The sequence below is a fragment of the Polypterus senegalus genome, chromosome 17 (assembly GCF_016835505.1).
Source record: "Polypterus senegalus isolate Bchr_013 chromosome 17, ASM1683550v1, whole genome shotgun sequence".
Lineage (NCBI taxonomy): Eukaryota > Metazoa > Chordata > Cladistia > Polypteriformes > Polypteridae > Polypterus > Polypterus senegalus.
In genome coordinates, this window is record NC_053170.1 from 2,867,246 (window position 1) to 2,893,610 (window position 26,365).

Sequence of the window (26,365 nt, forward strand, 5' to 3'; positions counted from 1 at the left end):
TTGGCAGGCTCATTCCTTACAGCTTACTTACAAAAGTTGAACGGGTTTCATTTCGAAATTCTACGCGTAATGGTCATAACTGGAAGCTATTTTTCTCCATATACTGTAATGGAGTTGAGCTGGATGGCCGTGGGGGGCGGAGTTTAGTGTGACATCATCACGCCTCCCACGTAATCACGTGAACTGACTATCAACGCAGTACGTAGAAAACCAGGAAGAGCTCAAAAAAGCGCTGAAGAAAACACGCATTATATAATTGAGAAGGCAGCGAAACAATAAGAAGCGAGCGACTGACACATACAACCATCCAACCTGACAGAACAGGAGAGGAGAGGATCTGCAAGGAGGAATAGCAGAGGATCCCCAAATCCAGGTGTGAAAAACTTGTTGCATCTTTCTCAAGAAGACTCCTGGCTGTATGAGCTCAAAAGGGGGCTTCTACTGAATACGGAGCAAAGGGTCTGAATACTTAAGATCAGGTGATATTTCAGTTTTTCTTTTTTAATAAATGTGCAACAATTTCAAAAATTCTTTTTTTTTTTTGTCTGTCAATATGGGGTGCTGTGTGTACATTGATGAGGAAAAAAATGAATTTAAATGATTTTAGCAAATGGCTGCAATATAACAAAGAGTGAAAAATTGAAGGGGGTCTGAATGCTTTCCGTACGCACTGTGTGTGTATGTGTATATATATATATATATATATATATGCATTTGTGTATGTATATTATGCATGTATGTATGTATTTGAATTTCATTCCGCTTTAACAATCTGGACTGGATTGTTAAATCCATTCCATAAAATCCAAATGAAAATCCGTTTTAATTCCAGACTGTAAATCGACAGGACATGACAAACACAGAGAGGCGGTGAATCCTTTCTCAAGGTCCTGTATGTGATGTTGCAATAAAAGCCCTGGCATCCGATAAAGAAAAGAAAAAAAAAAAAAAAAAGTGGAACATATCTGGTACGCAAGACCCCTTAAAGCGTCTCAAAGGTGTTCTGTTTGGGTTACTGTGTAAAACTTCACCGGTAAGCAAAAGCACTGCGGACGTACGTAACAATTACACTTTACTTGAACTGTGCCTAACCTTAAGAATCCGACCGCAGACCCTTTGGTTCTTAACATGGCCCCTTATCTTAACTTAACTTTCCTCTCAGTATAATAAATGTCTGACTGAGCACTGAAAATCTTCACTGCAAAGGGCAGAGAGATTAGAGTACAAGAAGTGGGAGTTCGAGGAGCAGATGGGTATGAAACTGGCAGAAATACAGAAAGTAAAATGCGTGAGGGTGGGACGTGCAAGAAGTGAAGTCACTCAGAGGTCAGTGAGTGGGCTACTGCTCTTTTGAACGTATACGTCAAATCCTGATAAAAATGTAACTAATGAGCTGGTGAGGACTACACAAGGTGGAGCAGCAGACATCCCAGCGTCAGCAGGACCGCCGACAGAAATCAGACTTGTGCAAAAGACATTTGAATGTAAATGAAGGTTACATGGAGGAAGCATAGAGGGCTTGACATGAATGTCTGACGTTGGAGAGGGAGGTCTGAAAGGACACCTTAAGTGCACCCGATAAGATCTGGTCTGTCACACCACTTACAGTAGGTGCCCATGTCCAGCCCGAGGACTGCAGTTGCGGATCTCATCGCCAGTGGACTTCAGATTACCAGACTAGGAATTGATGACAACTTTCCAGCACAGTTTCACATTTCTAAACAGTCACAAGTTTGTCCCTTTTTCAGAGCGCCGATAATGTGCTGACAAAGTGGGACGCCTGGCAGGTATGACGAGTTCAGCCACAAACTCCACCCCTTTTTTTCTTTACCATTCTGTTGTCTTTTTGTTTTTTGAATGACATCAGACAGACGAGCCGCTCTTCTGTCTGCAGCAGGGCTGTGGAGTCGGAAGCAATTGTTAGGTTACTGCGGTCAGAGTCGATAAAAATATACCAACTCGGACTCCAACTGTAAATTGTAATACGAGGGACGTTCAAAAAGTTTCTGCACTCCCCAAGTCTATTTATTAACAATTTCAAAAACAAATGACATCACTTTTCTACATGTCACCTTCCTTTACATTGCATTTTTCCCAGCGTTGTACTAACTTTTTAATGCGATCAGCAAAAAATTCTTCTGTCTTCGCGAATCACTTCCAGGGTTCTTCCTTCATTCCCCGTGGTCGTGGCTGTAGCTGCATGTCTGGAGCGCTTTCTGCATCCGTCACACTAGTACGCCCGTTTTTGAACATTTCAATCCACTTTATCGTCATACTGAACACACATGCGGAGATAAAATTTGTGCCCACAAAAAGAGTTTGACAGAACGCTGTTCCTCTTTGGTGCAATTTCTAAGTTCACCACAGGGCGACAACTCTTATACTAAACTGCAAGGGCAGCCGGCTTGTCAGAAAGAACTAGTCACATGACCCTCTCAGACATGACCAATCACTACTCCTCCCTCCCACCTTCACCGTTTCCGACGACAACATAAAAGTGCAGAAACTTTTTGCACGACCCTCATATAAGTGTGTTGCAATGTCCCAGTTTCACATATACCGTTCAAATTACAGTGAGAAGGCACTCAGGTGGACCGTTCTCCATTGGTGCAGACTCTCGCATGTGAAATCCGAGACCACCACTTGCTCTTTCAAAAGCCAGTTTTCGCAATGGTAGTCCACCAGCGCTGTCCGAGCCAAAGCATCTCGGCAAAGAAACGGTCTTAAGACATCCAATGACCTTGATCTGTCGATGACAAAGGCCAGGTTTATACTTCATTGCTCCAGCGGACGCTCCTGCTACGCAAGCCTTGTACTGTTCATACTCGCGTGCGTGAACTTAAACGTAAATCTGGAAGATTCCACCAGGTGGCAGTGTGAGATATCATTACGGTGAGAACACGTTCAGCTTCGCTGTGTTGTGAATTGCCTGAAACCTCCAATTAAATTCTGAGGACAACTCGCCACAATATCTCTGAAAAGGATGTTAAATGATTACATCCAGCAATCCAGGGATGTGCCCACTGCAACAAGCATTGGGCACGAGGCAGAAAAAAAAATCCCTGGACGGGGCATCAGCTCATCGCAAGGTGAACACAAGCACACTCTCACATACACTGGCGTCATTTTAGCGTCGACCAATCCCCAAAACATCATGTCCTTGGAAGGAAACCAGAGCCCACTGTGGAAACTCACCAGGAAAACATGCAAACTCCAGGCAGGGAACACCAGGGACGCGACTCTGTACTGCGAGACAGCAGCACTACCGCTCCGCCACCACATGTGTAATTATTAAGAGCATTCATTATTTAAATGAAGTGAACGATTCATCTGTGTGTAAAATGTCACATACATATTTTAATGCATTTCATCATGAAAGTGATATCAGGTATAAATCGAAGGATTCTAAATGTGCAGAGAGCTGGTAAATCATGCCCAGCAACACGTAGCGATTAACAACTGGGTCGTTTTAAGATGACGTTTACGACGGTGTACTTTAATGAAAAAGTAAACTACGAGGTTAGAGTGGACATTGAGATTTAAGCCGAAATTTCCACTTTAATCACAAAATAAACCTTTTCACCGTGTCCTTAAAATGTTTTCTCCGTGGCTCAAATACGCCACCATACATTCTGATGTCGATGTGAGGGTGCAAAAAAGCGCAGCAGATGGTATGTGAGACCTTTAAAATGTATCGTGTCATTACGATGGGGAACATGTGATGCTTGAATATAAAATCACCACAAATGCATTTGGTTCACCACATCGAACCGTCCATCAAACATCGAAGCGCGCACACCAATCCCGGAGGATCCTAAAAGCTGCTGGAGTAGCAGGAAATTTGAATGTGGAGAGTTATGGCGTTATTCCAGAAAAAGATGACATGACTGTATTTGAATAAATGTAGATTGTTGTATACGAATAAATATAAGAGACATCTCCTGAAAATAAGCCCTAGTGCATCTTTTGGAGTAAAAAATAATATAAGACCCAGTCTTATTTTCGGGGAGATACGGTACATCTCAACTGAGCACGTGCGACACAGGGAAGTTTCCTCTCACGTGACACAGGGTCACAACGTTTTGCTTTACAATCATGAGGTGGCAATGAATTGCTTAATGGTGAGGAATCACACTTCGTCAGCTTAAAATGCTGTAATAAAACATCATCAGATGGGACTTTACTGCCTACAAAGCATTGATTTGACTTCAGGATTGCAACAGAAACTCACCACTGTGAATCTTCTCATGTCGCTGCAGCAGGTACTTCTGTATGAAGCTCATGTTACACTGACTACATCTGAAAGGCCTCTCTCCTAGGAATAAACAACACGACACAAAGGTGTGAGGTTACATTAAAACATTATGTGGTTTCATCACAAACAGTGCGGCACCCCCACCCAAGGCAGATACACAGCAGTACATTGACAGCTGACGAATTGTCGTCACATTTCAGAAAGGCGGACAACACCGAACCATTCCTGCAAATTTTAACAACAAAAAAAAATCGGGAGTGCTCTCCCCTCGACTTTCTGGTATACTCAGATATGGGGATGGATATTTGAGGAGTAAACCGCAAGGCAAGGAGTATATTTTTATTTTATGTACATTAAAGAACCATCAACAACAAATCAAATAAATAATATACTGAACAATTATTATAAAAGTAAAGTTGAATAAACTCTGCAACTGCATGAATAAAAAAAAAAAATAAAATCGAACACGTGTTCAGGTGAAATACCACTTCCGGTTAGCGGAAATAGCTCAAAAGCTGATAGAAATCTACGTTTTGTACCCAACACTTGTATGCAAAACTTAGTTGACCGAAGTGAATGCGCACTCCAGTTATCCTGTTTACAGGCAGACAGACTGACAGAATGAATTACAAAAATGGTATTTTTGGACTCGGAGCTGCAAAACTCTCCAAACTTAGCTCTTCTTGTAAAACTTTTGTTGTTTCTATACTTAAAAGATTCTTTACTTCTTGGTACGCTTTAAACGTACGGTGCAACACATTCAATTAAGTACTTTGTCTTTCATGTTAGCGGACACACAAAACACGGTTTAAAACTAGGTGCCCTCTACACCTTATACATGGCAACGCTGATCACTAACTGAGAATAATGTTTAGTCAGAGAGGCTAGAAATAGTTAGAATATACAAATTCAATTCAACTTGAGGGTTTATAGGAACCTCCCATTAATTATGCACTAATATTTAGTGAAAACATTCATATAACTTAAATAACTAGCAAATGTCGCCCTGTGGTGAACTTAGAAATTGCACCAAAGAGGAACAGCGTTCTGTCAAACTCTTTTTGTGGGCACAAATTTTATCTCTGCATGTGTGTTCAGTATGACGATAAAGTGGATTGAAATGTTCAAAAATGGGCGTACTAGTGTGACGGCCCCTAATCGTTTATGCAAGGGAAGAAATCAGTTACTTTAACATTACTTCGTAAGAGCCTTAACTACTTTAATGAACTTAAACCAAATTTATGAAAACTTAAAACTTAAATGTAAACTTAATTCTACTGTAAGAACACAAAGAGCGTCAAAATTTCAAGTCAAATTTTTGGGCAATTACAATACATATACGAGAAAGCAAATCGGACTCAGGGAGATCTAAAACGTACAGATTCATCAAAATCTGGAAATCAAATTTCTGGAAGATTACAATACTTTCCCTACGAGAAAGTAAATTCAGACTCGGAGATCTAAAATGTCGAGATTCCCTAATAGAAAGTAAATCAGACTCAGGGTGTCTAAAATGTTGAGATTCATCAAAATCTCAAAATCAAATTTTTATACGATTGCAATACGTATACGAGAAAGTAAAATTGGACTCAGGGTGTCTTAACACACAGAGATTCATCAAAATCTCGGGTTCAAATTTTTGGATGACTACAATACTTTTCCTACGAGAAAGTAAACCAGACTTGGGGAGATTTAAAAAGTTGTGATTCATCAAAATCTCGAGGTCGATTTTTTTGGATGATTACAATACTTTCCCGATGAGAAAATAAATCAGACTTGGAGAGATCTAAAACGTTTTGATTCATCAAAATCTCGAGGTCAATTTTTTTGGATGATTACAATACTTTCTCTATACTACGTATACAAGGTAGTAAAAACATACGTCAGCAACTTTCCAGGAGGGCTCTTGAGATCTTATGACAATAATGATGTCTAAATCATGCATCATACAGGCTTCGGCTCGCTTTAAAATGAAGTCTGTGAACCAAAGTGTCCAGGGTGTACATTGGCAAACTTTAGCAGGAATATTTCTGTCATGGAATAAACTCCTACAGCTAACAGTGTGCTGCTCTCCATAATGTTTGGGACAAGGACATGTTTATCCTTCATTTCTGAACCCTCTGCTACACAGTTTAAAAATCACAAACCAAACAGCACAGACTTGTGATTGAAATGCACACTGCAGTCTTTCATTTAAGTGGATTTGTACACACGTCGGTCACACAACATTTTTTCTACAAGGTCACTCCCTTTGTAGGGTGCCATCATCATTGGTACAATTGGCATCACAGGTGTTTGTGACTCCTCAGGTGATCTTCACAGCTTCATGACACCTCAGGTTGCTTCTACTCTTTCGAGTTTGTAGTTGCCACTGTTCAACATGAAGACAAGAGCTGTGCCAATGAAAGAAAGAAGCCATTCATGAGGCTGAAAAATGAGAATAAAACCAAACGAGACACGGGGAAGATCTTAGATTGACCGAAATTAGTTGTCTGGAATATCACGAAGAAGAAAGAATACACTGCTGGGCTCAGTAATGGCAAAGGAACTGGTGGGCCAAGGAAGACCACCACTGCAGATGACAGAAGAAAAAGGTAAATGGTCAAGAAAAAGCCCCCAAAGACCTGTGCAACACATCAGAAAGAGTCTGCAGGAGGTCGATGTGGAGAGGTCACGGATATATGACAATTTATTTTTGTTTAGCCCAAAATCACACAAGAAGTGCCGCAATGGGTTTTAACAGGCTCTGCCTCTTGACAGCCCCCCAGCCTGGACTCTCTAAGAAGACAAGGAAAAACTCCCAAAAAAATCCCTTGTAGGGGAAAAATGGAAGAAACTTTTGGAAAGGCAGTTTAAAATGAGACCCCTTTCCAGGTAGGTTGTGCATGCAGTGGGTGTCAAAATGAAGGGGGTCAATACAATAAAATACAATACACGAAACAGGACAAATCCTCAATACAATATAAAAATAAATGAGATGACCATCAACAGAAGACTTCATGAACAGAAATAGAGAAGCCAAAAAACAGGATGGCCAGATGTGGTAAAAAAAACTACTTCAAAAGTGACCGCAGAATTCTAGGAAAAGGTCTTATGGAAAGAACAGACCAAGATGAACCTGCAACAGAGTGATGGCAAGAGCAGATTGTGGAGACAAGAAGGAACTGCACAAGATTCAAAGCACACCACCTCATTTGTTAAACATGGCGGTGCTGGGGGTGTGATGACTTGTGCATGTATGGCTGGCACACGTCTTCTCTTCACTGATGATGGACCTGCTGACGGCAGAGGTACAATGAATTCTGAGGTGCGTAGGAACATCTGATCTGCTCAAGTTCCAAGTCAATGTCTCCAAACTCATAAAAACGGCACTTCATCCTTCAGTGGGATAATAAGCCAAACATACTGCTGGGGCAACAAAGGAGTTTATCAAAGCTCAAAAAGGGAAAATTCAGTCCAAGTGAGCAGGACCTCCATATGCTGAAGAGAAAACCGAAGGGGACGAGCCCTTCAAACAAGCAGGAGCTGAAGATGGCTGCACAACCAGAGAAGATCCTGGTGATTTCTGTGAATCGCAGACTTGAAGTAGTCATTGCATGTGATGGATATGCGACAAAGTCCAAAAGATAACGGCTTTAACAGACCCACCACTGCTGTGTCCCCAACTTTGTGGTGCCCTGAAATAGGGGATCTTGTAGAAAAAGTGTTGTGACTGAAATGTGTGCAAGCTTTCATTTTAAGGGGATTTGTAATGTGCACTTGAATCGCGTCTGAATTGCCGGATTTAGAATTCTAAGAACTGTGGAGCACAGGGGCAAACCAAATTGTCCCAAACATTACGGAGTGCACTGTACACATCTACAAAATTAAAACCAGTGGCTTCTTTAATTTTGACATGGAGACAAAAAAGAAAAAACAACTGTAAATGTTCTTTTATGTTACGGAACTCCAAAGCACAAATTGTGGATCCACAACACGGACACATAAAAACATTTCAAAGACACCTGCAACTGTACAGCTTGTCAAGCTTTAAGCTACTCCAGTCTGGTTTCCCAAATCTGAACTGGGTCCGAATCCTGCCCCCATCAAACAAATGCCAACCTGGAGTGCCCATACCTCACCTGGGCCACTGGCTCTCACCTGTGTGGATAAGCACATGTCTGCGAAGGTGATAGGAGCTCCGAAACGCAGCATTGCAGTGCTCGCAGATATGAGGTTTTGAGTTTGGAGAAAGGCTCCCAGCATCCCCATCCAGCATTCCAGACTGAAAAAAATAAATACAAGGACAGTGACCACCATAGGAGTGTTAACAAGGAGAACAGGTAAAGGAAATATCTTAACCCGTAAACCGGCAGAACCAGCTATAGTTGGTTCCCAGTGCAATTTGCCAGCACGCCAGAGCCGAGGATATTCGGCGACGTACATTCATTGAACTCTGCAACCGATTATACTCGGTACCCAGTGCAATTTGCCAGCACGCCGGAGCTGGTCAGTCGGTGCCATACACCTGTTGAGCAGCCAGCTCGTGACCACTGGCGCCCCCTAGCGGATCAGCATCACTGTCCCTGGGATTGAGCTGCTGCACTAGACTGGCCCACCAGCATCAGCGCTGGCCTCTGTGTGCAGTCAGTTCAAGGCCATTTGGCTCGCTGATTTACTGAATTTCATCAATGGCGTCACTTCCACCTTGTGCATAAAGTAATAGATTGTTGCTGTCATTTCTTTTACAGTTTTGACAGTTTATAAAATCATCAGTGCTGCAGCAATTGTGATGCTCCTTGCATGGGAAAAAATGTGTTCCATTCAAATTTCATTTTTTTGGTGAATTGTGATGTTTCTTTAAAAAGTGCAGCAAAAAAGTATTTGGTGTCCAGGGGGTGCATTAACCCACCCCCAAGTATGTGGCAGTTTAAGGGTTAAGGTTAAGTAAAAACACAAAATCGATGGGCTGTCAGGTGACTCTCTTTATGTAAATGAGGTGCCGGTAGCTAACTTCATGACAGAAGCTGAGCTCATTTAGCAAATCGAAAAGCACGTTGTGTCTTACCGAATGCCGGCAGAAAAAGTGATTAGCAGCTTGAAGTGGACACCATTTAGTGGGGAAACCTGGAATGGTCTAAAAACAGCACATGAGGGGTTCACTAGCATCACTCTGACCTCTCAGAATCATCAAAAAATGAGAAGCACAGTACGCTTCCTTAATGCTGATGTACTTCATTAAGCCAACGAAAAAGACCAACAGCTCCTGTGAGGTGAACTTCAGTGACGTACCTTCGAAGACTCGCCCCTCTTACGCCGTGGCTTTGAATCTTGAGAGTCCGAACTGGATCGCTTCGTCTTCTTCCCAGCAGATTCTTTTGTTTCTTTCCCTGTTCTGCCTGGCAACTGAGAAAACATATAAGAGAGTCAGCAGAAGTAACATCTGAGCACATCAAAGTCTAGTGGACGGGAAGACCGCAGGAACCGAGGTGGACGAACCTTATTCAGTTAACCTGCTGGCAATTCCATCATCAACAAGACGACAAAAATGGCACAATGCCTACGTTAATAACAAGAGTACATAAAGCCGTGCGGGGCGACATTTCCAAAGGGCTTCCCTCAAACAAATCGGCACTGCTGCTGATCAAATTTATACCACCTGACAACTTAAGGAGGCCGCTCTCCCAGGACAGGGGTCACAATATCTGTCCCTGCATTAAACTCTTCTCAACCCAAAAGGTCCGTGGACCCCTAGGGGAGGTAAATGGATGGGTTTCATGGGGTCCGTGGGGGTCAAAATGTAACACTTGTATGGTGATTATTCTCACGCGTTGCTTCTCTCGCCAAGTATTTCTCACACCTAAACCTAATGCACGAGTTACACACTTGTGAGAAAAAAAACAGTGAGAAAAATGTCATCACAAAGTGTTTTAGCAGGATGGAAGTGAAAGCAACAACACCCTGTTGTCAGCTTCTCTGCCGATATCTGGACACTCTGGAGAACTCCTTCAAAGGTTACTTTGGCTTAGGTGACCTTAAAGTTGAACCATGGATTCATAATCCCTACCAAGCCGACAGAAGACTATTCTCAACCATGAAGACCTCATTGTCCCGAGGACTAAGGAAATGTTACAAAATGAATTCAACTCAAAGAGTCTTGGACAATTCTGGTGGGCACCGACACAGGCAGGCCTGCCCTCATCTGGTAAAGTGAGCTACGAGTCCCCAGATTGCCTTCGCTACTACATACCTGTGTGTATCGGGATTTTCAGCACTTGTTTCTATCAAAACGAAACGTTGAAATAGATTGGATGTCAAAGATGAGATGCGTGTCACCTTGTTGAAGACCACTCCACGGGTTCATATTCTTATTCAAGGCAAACAAGAACCTCCTCCTCATTGAAATAAAGTGGATAACGAGAGAGTAGATGATGGAGTAGAAGTAATGGTAGCAGAAAATGCAAGAGTAGTAGATCTGTTTTAATTCGCAAAAGATGATTGTATTTCAATTGGCTCCAGCAGACCCCCTTGACCCTGTGTTAGGATATAGCGGGTTGGATAATGGATGGATGGTGTGACGATGCGGGTTCCGCTCCATGCTGCCATCTTCCTTCTGGGAGCCCTCGAACCCAACACCATCGGTAATGTCATCGATGAGCTGGACAGTGAGACACAACAACGAAGCACGAGGATGGTGCAAAAAGTACTTTGATTGAAAACAACAACAAAATCCAACTGTTCAAATAAATCCCTCGCCCACCTGCACAGAGGCAGTGGTGCAGTAAGAATTATGTTTCTGGACTTCTCAACACCATCCAACCTCAGCTCCTTAGGGACAAGCCGACAGAGATGGCAGCAGATTCACACCTGGTGCCATCGGTGGATCGTGGGCTATCTTACAGACCGACCTCAGTATGTGCGTCTCGGGAACTGCAGGTCTGACATTGTGGTCAGCAGCACAGGAGCGCCGCAGTGGACTGGACTTTCTCTGGTCCTGTTCAGCCAACATACATCAGACTAACAATACAACTCAGAGTCCTGCCATGTGCAAAAGTCCGCTGACGACACTGCTATGGTGGGCTGCATCAGGAGTGGGCAGGAGGAGGAGTATAGGAACCTAATCAAGGACTTTGTTAAATGGTGCGACTCAAACCACCTACACCTGAACACCAGCAAAACCAAGGAGCTGGTGGTGGATTTTAGGAGGCCCAGGCCCCTCATGGACGCTGTGATCATCGGAGGTGACTGTGCAGAGGGTGCAGACCTATAAATACCTGGGAGTGCAGCTGGATGATAAACTGGACTGGACTGCCAATACTGATGATCTGTGAAAGAGAGGACAGAGCTGACTATACTTCATTAGAAGGCTGGCGTCCTTCAACATCTGCAATAAGATGCTGCAGATGTTCTACCAGATGGTTGTGGCGAGCGCCCTCTTCTACGTGGTGGTGTGCTGGGGAGGCAGCATAAAGAAGAGGGACAAACTGGTGAGGAAGGCAGGCTCTATTGTAGGCACAGAGCTGGACAGTTTGACATCCGTGGCAGAGCGACGGGCACTGAACAGACTCCTGTCAATCATGGAGAATCCACTGAACAGGATCATCTCCAGACAGAGGAGCAGCTTCAGCGACAGACTGCTGTCACCATCCTGCTCCACTGACAGACTGAGGAGACCCCACACTATGCGACTCTTCAATTCCACCAGGGGGTAAACCTGCCTCTCACTCTCCATCTTGTATTTTTTAACTTGTATTGCGTTTTTATCACTCTTTAATTTAATATTGTTTTTTGTATCAGTATACTGCTGCTGGAGTATGTAAATTTCCCCTTGGGGATTAATAAAGTATCTATCTATCTATCGCAATGATTTAAAAAAATCTTCAAACAAATAATCCAATAAAAAGCGGTGAATTGTGGAGGTTAAAAACACACTAGAAAAAAATTCTTTAAAAACAAGGTTAAAACAAAGCCTGGTGCATTCGTTGACTGGTGACTCCCCTGCTTCTCCCATCCAGGCTATGCACCAGGGGAGTCACCCCACCTGCAGCTGATCTTCACTCGACTGGTCTGGTGGCCTCCCGATCCCTGGCTTCGTTCAGATGCTGCAAGACCGAGACTTGGCTTCCCCAACAGCCAGGACGCTCACCCTGGGGATCTACTCCAAACCTCCGACTCCCGCTGCCTTTGCTGTGGTGAGCCAACCTTCTCCTGCTCAGCAGGAGTGACCACTGCTGTCGGCCAAACACCCCGCTAGGGCTCCGTGAGTCTGCGCTCTCTCTCTCTCTCTCTCACACACACCCACCAGCTTCCTCACGTCCAGCTGACTTCTTCCTTGACCTCCTGTTCTTTACCTTCATACCCACCACCTTGCACTTCTATTTATTTACCACAGGGACGTGGATCAGGTGGGGCACTCAGCAGTTACGGATGCGGACGACTCCTCACCTGTGCATTTAAGCGAGGACCACCCGTGTGAGGAATTCACCTGGGAACCGCTCACGCCACACTGCCACGCCCCCTCCTCTCTAAGCCACGAGTACGGCAACTATTTATTTAAAAAGTGGACCTGCTACACTGGATGGATTGTATTTCATAAGTATAATGAGTGGCCATTAAGTTTTGCATAAAAAAAATGTAGATTGTTTAAAATTTAATTACTTTGTGGATGTCATATATGTGTGAGACAATCAAATCTCAATAAATAAAGTCCATTACATTCATTGTATGAAAATGTGTGTTTCTGTGAATATTTCTGGGGAACGGCAGTCCATAGCTTCATCAGATTCTTAAAGGGGTCCGTGGCTCAAAAAAGGTTAAGAATCATTGCTCTAAACCAGGGGTCTCCAACTCCTGTCCTGGGGAGCTACAGTGGCTGCAGGTCTTCATTCTAACTCTTTTCTTAATTAGTTTTGCTGCTAATTCACTACTTTCCTTTATTTTAATTAATGTTTCTTTAGACTCTGACGACGGAATTGATTTTTTTTTTTTCCTTAAACGGCACCTAGACATAAATTTGATGTGAACTGAGCCAACAGATGACCAACTAAGTTGGGGCCTCAAACTCCAACCAACTTCAATTCATTCAGTTTCTTAACTTGAAGCCAATTCTCGTTGCTAATTAAACCCGTTATTTAAGTCCATGGCACTCATTCTGCGATGGCAGACATTTCCACAACTGTCAAAATCTTTTGTGGACCTGAGAAGATCAACATTACTGAGGCCTTCACCTTTCTTTATTTTCAGTTATTGTGTGATGGACGTTGTTTATCTGTTGGTTCATTTTGTGTCTTAATATTGTTGGGTTGAGAAATACCGTATCTACTTACGGATAAGTTCTCCCGCAGATAAGTCGGGGCTTGATTTTACAGTATAATTTCTGATATTTTATAATGTTGGTTGTATAATTCAAATGTGGAAAACTCACACTATTGGTCCTAGAGATTATGATATGCTAACGCCCACCTGAGAGAGTCACCAAGGAGCACACGGCCTTTAATTTCTGTGACCACACGGTAATACCCAAACTATTCCAAAGTGATGTTTGACCCGTTTTGTATCTCACACCCTCATACGCTTTTATCGTAAGAGCATCCCTTATCTACAATCAGAAGAAAATATGAAGCTGGTATTAAATTAAAAGCCGTTGAAGTGGTGAAAGAAATTCGAAAGTGCGCTGCTGCAACAAAATTCGATGTGTCTGAGAAACTGGGGCGAGATTGGAGGAGGCAAAAAAAAAATGTAAGTGTCGCCTTTTTGAATGGGCGTATAAATCAGGGTCTGATTTTATGATCGATTTTTTTGGGTTTCAAGACCTGACATACACGAGTATATACGGTAATTAGGGGGCACGAGTCTTAAGTTGTGCACCAATTAAAATTAAGGCAAAGAGGTATTTAGCAGAAAAATCTGGTCAAGAATTAAGAAAAAGTTAGAATGAAAACTTTCAGCCACTGTAGCTCTCCAAGACTGGAGTTGGAGACCCCTGCTCTAAACAGATGGACACAAAGTTACTGAAGAACCTAAGAACGTCCTTTAAAAACCATCAGGCCTTCTGCATATGAACACCAAGTCCTGGACAGAATTGTTTTATAGACAAAGACGTATAATAGGGATGAAGAAATACGTAGGAGCAAGCTGAATGTTTGCGTGATTTACCACCTACATTCGTTATGCAAGCCAACCAAGAAACAGAACAGGAGAGGCAAGGAGTGGGATTTGGACAGCAGGAAGGCTTGGGCAGATGAAATTTAATGTCAGTAAATGTAACGTACTACACGTAGGAAATAAAAATGTGAGGTATGAATACACAATGGGGGTCAGAAAAATTGAAAGTACACCTTATGAGGAGGATTGAGGAGTCGCAGTGGACTCTAAGCTATCGATTTCCAGACAAGCCATTAAGAAGACTCACAGAATGTCAGGTTATACAGCGCCTTGACGTGTGGAGTACAAGGCCAAGGAGGTTCTGCTCAAACTTTATAACACACTGGAGAGGCCTCATCTGGAGTTGTGTGTGTGTAGTTTTGGTCTCCAGGCTACAAAAAGGACATAGCAGCACAAGAAAAGGTCCAAAGAAGAGCGACTGGGGTGATTCCAGGACTTGGACAGCAGAGGAGTTTGGGCAGATTTGTGGCAGATGAAACTTAATGTCAGTACGTGTAAAGAATTACACGTATGAAATAAAAATGTGAGGTTTGAATACACGATGGGGGTCTGAAAAATTGAGAGTACATCTTATGTGAAGAATTTAGGAGTCGCAGTGGACTCTAAGCTATCGACTTCCAGACAAGCCATTAAGAAGACTTGCAGAATGTCAGGTTATATAGCGCCTTGACGTGTGGAGTACAAGTCACAGGAGGTTCTGCTCAGGCTTTATAACTCACTGGAGAGGCCTCATCTGGAGTCCTGTGTGCAGTTTGGGTCTCCATAAAGACATAGCAGCACAAGAGAAGGTCCAGAGAAGAGCGACTGGGCTAATTCAGGACTACAAGAGATGAGTGATGAGGAGAGATTAAAAGAGCATGAGCCTTTACAGTTTAAGAAAAAGGAGATGAAGAAGAAACATGATTGAAGTGTTTCATATGATGAAGGGAATTAGTGCAGTGTGTCAAGATGGTGACAAGTTTCACATTAGAAAGTGTTTCTTGATGTGTGTATGTATATGTATATATATATAAATAAAATCTTAAGCCTAAAAGAGCAACGGTTTTATGTGACTTTTTATGAAACATTCTTAGTCGCACTTTAAATCAGGGTTATTTTAAAACCTACATATACAGTTGACTCTTGCTTATGAGCTCAATTTGTTCTCGAGGGCTCGTTGTAACTCAAGACTATTTTTCCCATAAGAAATAATGGAAATACCCATAATGCTCTCCGAACCTCCCACAGCAACACTTGCTTAACCTACTCATACTAAAAAAGGGTTGTAGAATGCTCATAATTTACCAAAACACCAATAATTTTTCTAATGTACTAACTAAAAAAGTTCTAAAAAGTGCATAGCCTACCAGAAACAGCAATTTCATACTCTGTACTCACCATTTAATTTGACATCTTTGGCCTGCAGGAAGGGAGGAGGAGGAGGATGAAACGGACGGTGGTTATTGTTTAGAAGGAGCCTCCTTATGCAAATCTTTTCTTTGTAAAATTGTCGAGATGGTGGATTTCGACGTGCTGTACATATTAGCGAGATCGGTCACACGAACGCCACTCTCATATTTCCGCACAATTTCCTTCTTTGTTTCGATTGTGATCGCCGTTTCTCAAGTTCATAATGACAGTAGTCGAGCACTCAGTTCAAAGCTGGTCGTGTTGTGCGCTGCTGTAATAATACACTCCAAAGCAAGCCGGTGCTGACTCAGCCTGATGACATCATCATGTGCCGCGCCAGCCCGCTAGCTAACATCCCTTAACAATCGCTTTCTTTACCTTCTCTTCCTTCCTTAGCAATTATGCGTCTTGCTTGCCATGGTCTTAGTGAATTATATATATAGATAAATCCCTGCACTGTCCACAAACTCACGTATCTGGGCTCCGACTGACGCTTACGAACGCTCTCGGCTGTTTGTTTACAATCGCACAAGCGGATACACGTGACCGCATTCGGGTCGTAACGCAAGATGTTGGTCGTAAATCAAGTTGTTCGCATGTCAGGCCAGTCGTATGTCAAGGGTCAACTGTATATGTTTGTTATCATTCATTTTAGAATTTATCAACCTTTAATGTGATATTGTTAGATTTTCGGATTCATTTTACGTTTTGATATTATAAACTAAAAAAAAAAAAATCAAGAATTCATGTCCCTCTACTCTCTATATACTGTATAAAATCCTAAGCCTAAAAAGTGCAACAATTTTGTCACGTTTTTATGTCCTGGTTTTTGTCACACTTAAACTCTGGTTTATTTTAAAACCTACACATACAGGTATATACATGTGTTTGGTATCATTCTTTTTGGAATTTATCGAACTTTAATATATGATTTTGTTAGATTTTTTTAAAATTATAAACAAAAATATTAAGAACTTGCATCCCGCAAGACGAGATTTAACAACACGCCCGGGGCCTGAAATAAAAGACAAAGAGAGTAGGACAGCTGCTGTACAAACACATTCTATGAATCGTTCTGCCATCTGAACGCTCGCTGGCTCTTGCATCTCACGTGTATAGAGCCTACCGCACTGTGCAAAGAGAAAATTCCGGGCTTACAGAATCCTATGGAAAGAGCTCAGGAAAACAGACTTGTTGTTTTACGCAGACATGCAAAACGTCACCAGGAGAAATGAGCAGAAACAGCAGACCTCCACCACACAGAGGTGTGCATTGTGGCACATCACAAACATCTGTAGTGATAAAATGTGTTGCATTTTTCATTTCAACAGATGGCACATCACAAACAATAACAATGCTTTTATTATTACAATAGCAAATGGAATATAAAGGATACAAATGCATTGTGTTTATCATTCTAACAGGTGGTGCACCACACATTTATACAACGCAGTAGAAACAGCAGACCCTGAAACAAACTATGGCGTTTATAGATGCACGTCAAAGGCTCTACACACACACACACATATCTACTCTGTATATATAAAATCCTAAAATAATAAAAGTGCATCAATTCATCGCTCTGAGTAGCAGGCTCCGTTTGCAGTACTGATTTATTTGTGCGAATCCGAGAGACGCAGCAGGCAGAGCCTCCTCACTCACGCTCCACCCTCGGGGTGTATCCTAGTGTTGGCTTAGTGAGCGAACGAGAGGACTACTTAACGTATTTAGATCTTTTTTTTCCTCCAGAATTTGCTTGAACATTCCAGTTGATTTTACAATTTCTCTCATTGTGTTAAGAATCAGAGCGAGATATTAACGCTAATCCAAGACAGAGGCTACAGGCCGAGAGGAGGGGGAAGAGTGACGTCAGGAGTAGATATTTGGGCCGGGCCCTCCTCACTGTCCTGTTTCACTAATACGCCGGCGAAGCTGCAGGGGATGGCTATTAAAAAATATAAAGTAAACATACGTAAAACAAATGAACCCGCACTTTACCTTTGAAAAGAATCTTTACACACACACGCACGTGGTAACAATGCTTTAGTATACAGTGTACGCTCGTAGAGATGTTGAATATACGAGTGAGGCAGGCCAATGGAATCTGAGAATAGGAGATGATTACCCACAATCCCACAGCGGGAGAAGCATCATTGGCTCAGCTGTGATACACGTGACGCTTGGCAGACAATGCGTATGCTGTAACGATTGGAGGAACAAACACAAGTCTGTTTCAGGAGCGATCCAAGCACACTGTCAAAACCGGTCGCCACAGCTCCACCTCTCGATCAAAAGAACACCGAATCCTCCTCCTCAAAGGGGCACGGCGGTGGCTCGGGAGGATGACTGGGGGAAGAGAGACAAGGCAGTGAGACACGAGGACAGCTGTGGTGCGGTCTTTATAATGTTTGAGATACAATACAATTCATTTCTGTATAGCCCAAAATCACACAAGGAGTGCCGCAATGGGCTTTACCAGGCCCTGCCTCTCGACAGACCCCCAGCCTTGACTCTCTAAGACGACGAGGAAAAACTCCCCAAAAAAAAAACCTTGTAGGTAAAAAATGGAAATAACCTCGGGAAAGGCAGTTCAAAAAGAGACCCCATTCCAGGTAGGTTGGGTGTCAAAGAGAAGGGGGGTCAATACAACAATACACAGAACAGAACAAATCCTCAATACAGTATACAAATACAAATTTTAGAAGTATGTAGCAGATGATATCATACAATATGATTTGGATTTGTTGAATCCTGGAGACCTCATCCATCAAGCTGCCTCCCCCATTTGGCCATTCCACGGCTGGAACAGAGCTGGGCCAGCCAATCCGATGACAGGACCCCTCTTTCCCACGATTCCTGAGATCCTCCATCAGGGATGACTTTACCTTAGGCAGGCAAAACAACTTGGCAGGTGGGCCGTGGCACCGAGTGCCACATTTGAGTACCAAGAAGATGGAGATCATGCGGCACGGCAGCAAGCAGTAGGCTGGCAGCTGATCCCGCAAAGAGGAGATGAAAAGCTGCGCTTGTGTCCCATTGTTCACTGTTTTAAGAGGGGGTTTCGTGGGAAGCGGCTACGCCACCGTGGGGTCACACTCACCGTGTTCACAAAACATACTACTCGTATTGCAAGACCTCGCTTGTTTATCAAGTTAAAATTTATCACAAATTTTTGCACACCTCGCAAAACACTTGAAGACTGAGTTCCTCGCAGTCCAAGGTTTTACTGTGTTTTGCCCTTTCTCTGTGAGTTTTGCTCCCTTCATTGTATCTTAATAATGATAATTAAAAATGAGCAGAGCAGACACCTGGGCAAAAAACAACGGAATAATGAAAGGCCACTTTAGCGTCAGACCCACTAATTAGTAAATAACGGATTAATTAAACGAAAAGTCGAATGAAAATCAAGATGAAAAATATTGCTAAAAAGAAAACACATTATTCCCATATAATTGCTTAGTACATTTTAATATATATATATATATATCCTCGCTATATTGCGCTTCGACTTTCGCGGCTTCACTCTATCGCGGATTTTATATGAAAGCATAACTAAATATATAACTGCTTCGTGGGTTCTGTGGACAATGTTTCTTTTTACTTCCTGTACATGCTTCCTCAGTTGGTTTGCCCAGTTCATTTCATACAAGGGACGCTATTGGCGGATGACTGAGAAGCTAACCAATCAGAGCATGCAGTTAAGTTCCTGCGTGCTGAATGCGGTGTTAACCAGGAAGTCTTGTCTCGCTCATTCAGCATCAACGTGTTTCGCTGTGTAAAGAGTTGTGCTCCTTTGTGTTTATCTTTGTGTGTAGTCAAGCCCTTCATTATGGCTCCAAAATGATCTGCTACTGCTTCAGGGGCCGTGCCCAAGCGCAAACGGAAGATGTTAACGATTGCCGAAAAGATAAACGTTTTGGATTTGTTGAAGGCTACGTTTCTTTTTATTTAAAAAGTAGGAAAGGAATATAAGATCTACGGCCGCAGTGTCCTTTTAACCAGGGTGCAAAACGAGTTGTAAGTGGATGTAATAAGGCAGTAGTCTGGATGGAATCTGCTTTAGGGATTTGGATTGAAGAACAACAACGGCGGGGCTACACAATCGCCTGAAGTGGCTCCTTTGGAAGAACTGTAACGCTCTCCTTTGTTGTGCAGTAAAATTAAACTCATTGTTATCGGACAAGTCGTCGTGTCATTGTTGGTGAGTAACCAGAATTAATTTTCTACATACAGTACTTAGTACATGTACGTACGTTTAGTGTCACTGTACACACATTTACTGTATACTATTTTTCTTGCATTATGCGTATTTATTGCTGGTGGCCTGTCTATCGTAATGGCTGTAACATGTGATATCGGAGACGCTCGATATCTTTAAAATAATATTTAGGCTTTACTGTATATAAACAGTGTGTTTACATACATAATTTCAATGAATTTTACCTAATAACTAAGAGAATACAAAGGGATTATGCTGTATAACTGTGCGGGGAATATTTATAAACAGTGTGGGAGAGTTTCTAAGGGCTTAAAATATATAAAAATAACCATAGAAAAATATGGTTTCTACTTCGCGGATGTTCACCTATCACGCGATCGAGGAGGGATTACTGTGTGTGTGTATATATATATATATATATATATTTTATATATATATATATATATATATATATTTTTATATATATATATATATATATATATATATATATATATATATATATTTCTATATATATATATATATATATATATATTTCTATATATATATATATATATATATATATATTTTATATATATATATATATATATATATATATTTTTATATATATATATATATATATATATATATATTTACCAAACTTAGTTTTCTAATTTCTACTCTGTTCCCAAAACACAGAACTTGGGAAATAACACATCAGTTAATTAGCCCAAAAGTCCAATTAAAAACAGAAGCAGGTTGGAACAAAAACCTGCAGGCACATGGGGGTCTGAGACCCCCTGGTCTGTCTGAAGGGGACAACAATCATCCAACAACAACCACCACCGCCACCAGCGGCCTTTGGCTTTTATAAAATGGAGAACGGGCACGTCAGAGTTCAGCTGAACCGTCCCCCACTTCGTCAAGAGGAGCCGACACGTCACCTGCGACCCAACAAGTGACAGGAGCACCTGATGGACCTTCTGTATTTCACAATGTGGTAAATTTAGAATTTTCAATGTGCACAAATGGAGGTAATGAAGACAAAGAGGAAATCACAAACAGGTGCATCCCAGGGTGGTTGTTGGCCCCCAATAGTGATTTAATCTGTAGCCATTATAAAATACTTGAAAATCAAACAACATTCAATAGGAGTGCGTGATAAATGGGTAGATCTAGCAAGTCCATGGAAATCCTTCTGGTGGTACGGATCTCTCTCTGAACCTCCTTTCCCAAGGTTTCTTCCATTTTTTTTATTTTTTTTGTTAGTTTTTCCTCGTCTTCTTAGAGATTCAAGGCTGGGGACTGTCAAGAGGCAGAGCCCATTGTGCCACTTCTTGTGTGATTCTGGGCCATACAAAAATAAATTGTATTGTACTGTATTACATTGGGGCGGCACGGTTGCACTGTGGTAGCGCTGCTGCCTTGCAGGAAGGAGACCTGGGTTTGCTAACCGGGGTGTCTGCGTGGGTTTCCTCCGGGTGCTCCGGTTTCCTCCCACAGTCCAAAGACATGCAGGTTAGGTGCATTGGCGAGTCTTAATTGTCCCTACTGTGTGTGTGGGTGGGTGGGTGTGCCCTGCGGTGGGCTGGCGCCCTGCCCAGGGTTTGTTTGCTGCCTTGCGCCCTGTGTTGGCTGGGATTGGCTCCGCCAGACCCCCCGTGACCCTGTGTTAGGATGTAGCGGGGTGGATATTGACTGACTGCATTATATTGTACGGATAAAAAAAAAAAAATAATTCCAATATGCTAAAAATGTGTTTTTAATTTAAATGAGTTTGCACTGATCACAAAGTGTGCCAATCAGAGTGTAGAAGACTAAAACAGGAGATGTGGCTATTGGTCAGCGTAAAAGTTAATTCTTTGTGATCAGACTTTTATATAAACTGCTTGTAATAAGTGAGCTGACCCTAATGAAGTACATCTCCCAGAGTGCTGTGCGGTTCAGCCAGATGGGCAGGTCGAAGCTGGTTTGGGGCCGCCCTCTCGCAACTTTATGCTAGTAATGTCAAAGTAAAACCCTGGGTTTTATTTGAATATACAGTCGTACCTTGAGATACGAGTGTCCTAACGTACGAGTTTTTTTAAGATACAAACCGTCACTGGGCCGATTTTTTGCCTTGACTTACAAGGCAAAATGCGAAATACGAGCCATCAAAGAGCTTGTCGCCGCACATTGCGAGGAACTGACGACGGAGGAGTTGACGGAACTACAGACGCTGCAACATACAGAGGTTCTGTAGGAGATCGGAATTGCGGAGGAGGTTCTCTCTTCAAGTGAGATAAAGGAAGTGTTGCCAATGTGGGAAAAAGTTTTGGACTTTATTGAAAAAAGAAACACCCTGAAAAAGTTACAACTGGTCGTGCGGCAGCGCAATCTAGCGACACATTCTAAAGAGGAAGAAGAAACAAAGCTCCTTGGACAGGTTTCTATCGAAACGCCCTGCGAATGAAAGTGTGGCAAAAAAGACGCAAACTAGTGAAGAAGAAAATTAAGTTAAGCAAGAGTCAAGTGAAGGAAAAAAAATTAATATACGCTAATCAGCTCCGGCAACATCTGTTTATTTCTTTAGATTCTCTTTTATGTACTGTATTAGGTTTTATTTTGTTTGTTTACAATATTTGTTTATTGTTTCTTATGTTGAAAACATTTAACAAAAAATGGAGGTGGTTTTTAGGGGGCTGGCACGAGTTCATCTCATTTCAATTAATTTCAATGGGGACAACTGATCCGAGATACGAGCATTTTGACTTACGAGCTCGGTCACAGAACAAATTAAACTCGTATCTCAAGGTACGAATTACCATATATACACAAGTATAAGCCGGGTCTTGAAACCTGAAAAACCGAACACAAAATCAGACCCAGACTTATACGTCCATTCAAAAATACAACACATCAGTTTTTTTTATTTATTATTTTTTGTACATCATCTTACCTCCTCCAATCTCGCTCATCAGTTTCTCAGAAACATCGAATTTTGTTGCAGCAGCTCAGTTACTAATTACGACGTTTAATTTAACACCAACTTTGTATTTTCTTCTGATCGAACGCTTCACCACAGATAAGGGATGCTCTGACGATAAAGGTGTACGAGGGTGTGAGACACAAAAAACACAAAACAGGTCAAACGTCGCTTCGGAATAGTGTGGGTATTAATGTGGGGGCACAACACATAGAAAACAAAGGCTGTGTGCTCCATGGCTACTCCCTCAGGTGGGCATTAGCATATCGTAATCTCTTGGACAAATACACTGTGTGCACAATTATTAGGCAAGTGAGTATTTTGACCATATCATCATTTGTAATGCGTATATTCCAACTCCAAGCTGTATTAACTTGAATGCTTATTGGATTTCAGCACGTCAGGTGATGTGTATTTGTGTAATGAGGGAGGGTGTGGCCTAAGGAGATCAACACCCTATATCAAGGTGTGCAGAATTATTAGGCAGCTAGTTTTCCTCAGGTAAAATGGGCCAAAAAAGAGATTTAACTGACTCTGAAAAGTCAAAAATTGTAAAAAGTCTTTCAGAGGGATGCAGCACTTTTGGAATTGCTAAGATATTGGTATGTGATCACAGAACCATCAAACATTTTGTTGCAAATAGTCAACAGGGTCGCAAGAAACGTGTTGAGAACAAAAGACGCAAATTAGCTGCCAAAGATTTGAGAAGAATCAAGCGTGAAGCTACCAGGAACCCATTATCCTCCAGTACTTTCATATTCCAGAGCTGCAACCTACCTGGAGTGCCCAGAAGTACAAGGTGTTCAGTGCTCAAAGACATGGCCAAGGTAAGGAGGGCTGAAACCCAACCACCACTGAACAAGAAACATAAGTTGAAACGTCAAAACTGGGCCAAGAAATATCTGAAGACAGATTTTTTCAAAGGTTTTATGGACCGATGAGATGAGAGTGACTCTTGATGGACCAGATGGATGGACCTGTGGATCAGTAATGGGCACAGAGCTCCACTCCAACGTGGAGGTGGGGTACTGGTATGAGCTGGTATTTTTAAAGATGAGCTAGTTGGACCTTTTGCATTGAAGATGAACTCAAAATCAACTCCCAAACCTACTGCCAGTTTTTCGAAGACACTTTCTTCAAACAGTGATACAGGAAGAAGACCAGGATTTTTATGCAGGCCAATGCTCCATCACTTGCATCGAAGTTCTCCACTGCGTGGCCAGCCAGTAAAGGCCTTAAAGATGAAGGAATAATGACATGGCCCCTTCCTCATCTGACCTAAACCCTATCGAGAACTTGTGGGCACTTCTTAAACGCTAGATTTACGGGGGAGAAAAACAATACACCTCTCTGAAGAGTGTCTGGGAGGCTGTAGTCACTGCTCCACAAAAAGCTGATCGTCAACAGATCAAGAAACTGACAGACTCCATGAATGGAAAGGCTTATGACTGTTATTGGAAAGAAGGGTGGCTATATTGGTCATTGATTGATTGATTTTTTTTGAAATGTCAGAGATGTTTATTTGTAAATTTTGAGGTGTTTGTTTATTATTCTCACTATAACAGATGAAAACAAACAAGTGAGATGGGAACATTTTCATTTTACCTTTAGTTACATAATAAATCTGCACACTAATAGTTGCCTAATAATTGTGCGCACATATGTATTCCCCTGATGATGTTCACACTCACATTTCCGTTGTGAAACATTCAGGTTTCAGGTTTATTAACATTTTGGATTGACGGATAGCACTGTGTTTGTTCCATATTAAAATTAATCCTCAAAAATACAACTTGCCTAATAATTCTGCACTCCCTGTAGCGTGAGTTTTCCACATTTGACTTATACAACCAACATTATAAAATGCTAGAAATTATACAGTAAAATCACGTCCCAAAGTATCCACGAGTATATACAGTAATCTGTGACTGTTGTAAAATACTTAAAAATCAAACATTCAATAGGAGTGCGTGATTAATGGGTAAATCTAGTAAACCAATAGAAATCCTTCTGGTGGTAGGGGTTAAAAAAAAAAAAAAGACCATTATGCTAAAATTGAGTGCAAATGCATTTAAATGAAACACACAAAGTGTGCATATCAGCATGTGGAAAAATAAAACAGGAGACGAGGCTATTTGTCAGCGTAAAGTGAATTCTGTGTGTTCGGACTTGTATGTCAACTGCGTATAATAAGTGGTGAGCTGACCCCTTGAAGAATATTACCCAGAGTGCTGTGTGGTTCAGCCAGATGGGCGGGTCGAAGCTGGTTTGGGGCCGCCCTCTCGTGGCTTTATACACTGGATTAACACATTCACTGCCACAGTGAAAACTGGTCAATCTGTTTGTGATGCCAAAGTAAAACCCAAGGTTTTATTTTAATATACAAATGAAGTGCATTTTGAAATTCAACAAAATTCACAATTTAAAATAAATAAATCAACAAAAAAAAAAAAAAGTTGTGGTCACCCCAAGACTTTCTCGTACATTCCAATATGCAGATGGATATTTGAGGAGTAAACCACAAGACAATGATTAAATGAACCATCAACAACAAATCAAATCAAATTATTATATTGAACAATTATTATAAAAGTAAAGTTGAATAAATCGGACTCTGCAGCTGCAGGAATAAAAGGTAAAGTATCATTTCTGGTTAGCGGAAATAGCCTAAAATTTGATAGAAATCTACATTCTGTACCTATACTGGTATGCAAAATTTGGTTGACCTAAGTGAAGGCATATTCAGGTTATCGTGTTCACATACACACACACACACACACACAAACACACAGAGACATAATTCCAAAAATGGTATTTTTGGACTCAGGGAGGTATATAACATCGAGAATCATCAAAATATCGAAATCACATTTTTGGACGATTACAATACTTTTCCTACGAGACAGTAAATGAAGACTCTGGGAGGTCTAAAACATCGAGACTCATCAAAATCTTGAGGTCCAATTTTTGGCCAAATACTTTGTAAACAAGAAAGTAAAAACGTTTACTTGTAAAAAAAAAAAAAAAAAAAAAAAAAAGATGACATCTTAGTAGACGGAAAATTGTGTTTGCCAGCTGCTCGATAATTCATCTGCGTCCCAACTGAATATCGCAGTCGTCACTTGAACTTCAGCGTGGTGACACACTAATTTTTCTAATATACTCTGATGGCTGTGGTTCTACACACGGAAACAATTTTTGTGGGGGGGAAACCAAACATTATCCAAAATATGGCTAGCAAGAAAAAAAACAATGAACCAAAAGTAAAATATTCTGTTCTGTGACGCAACATTCAAGTTTTCACCCACATTTCAGACGGTCATTATCCTCGATTTACATGGAAGACTAATGTGTCATATAGCACCACGCAGGTATCTGGCCCTCAGAACCAGGGCTGTGGAGTCGCAGTTAAAGACAA

At 41.7% G+C, this 26,365-nt stretch overlaps 1 protein-coding gene across 2 annotated transcripts in view; it reads right to left on the reverse strand.

Annotated features, from left to right (window-relative positions):
- The window catches only part of LOC120517629 (zinc finger protein 281-like), an 83,123-nt gene that overhangs the window by 22,534 nt on the left and 34,224 nt on the right, over positions 1–26,365 (reverse strand). For both annotated transcript variants that reach the window (XM_039740049.1, XM_039740048.1), the window contains 3 exons: positions 9,527–9,640; positions 8,396–8,519; positions 4,232–4,315 (listed from right to left, as the gene is read on the reverse strand). In XM_039740049.1, the coding sequence (XP_039595983.1) occupies positions 4,232–4,315; positions 8,396–8,519; positions 9,527–9,640 (322 nt within the window). The remainder of the gene's footprint in view (positions 1–4,231; positions 4,316–8,395; positions 8,520–9,526; positions 9,641–26,365) is intronic.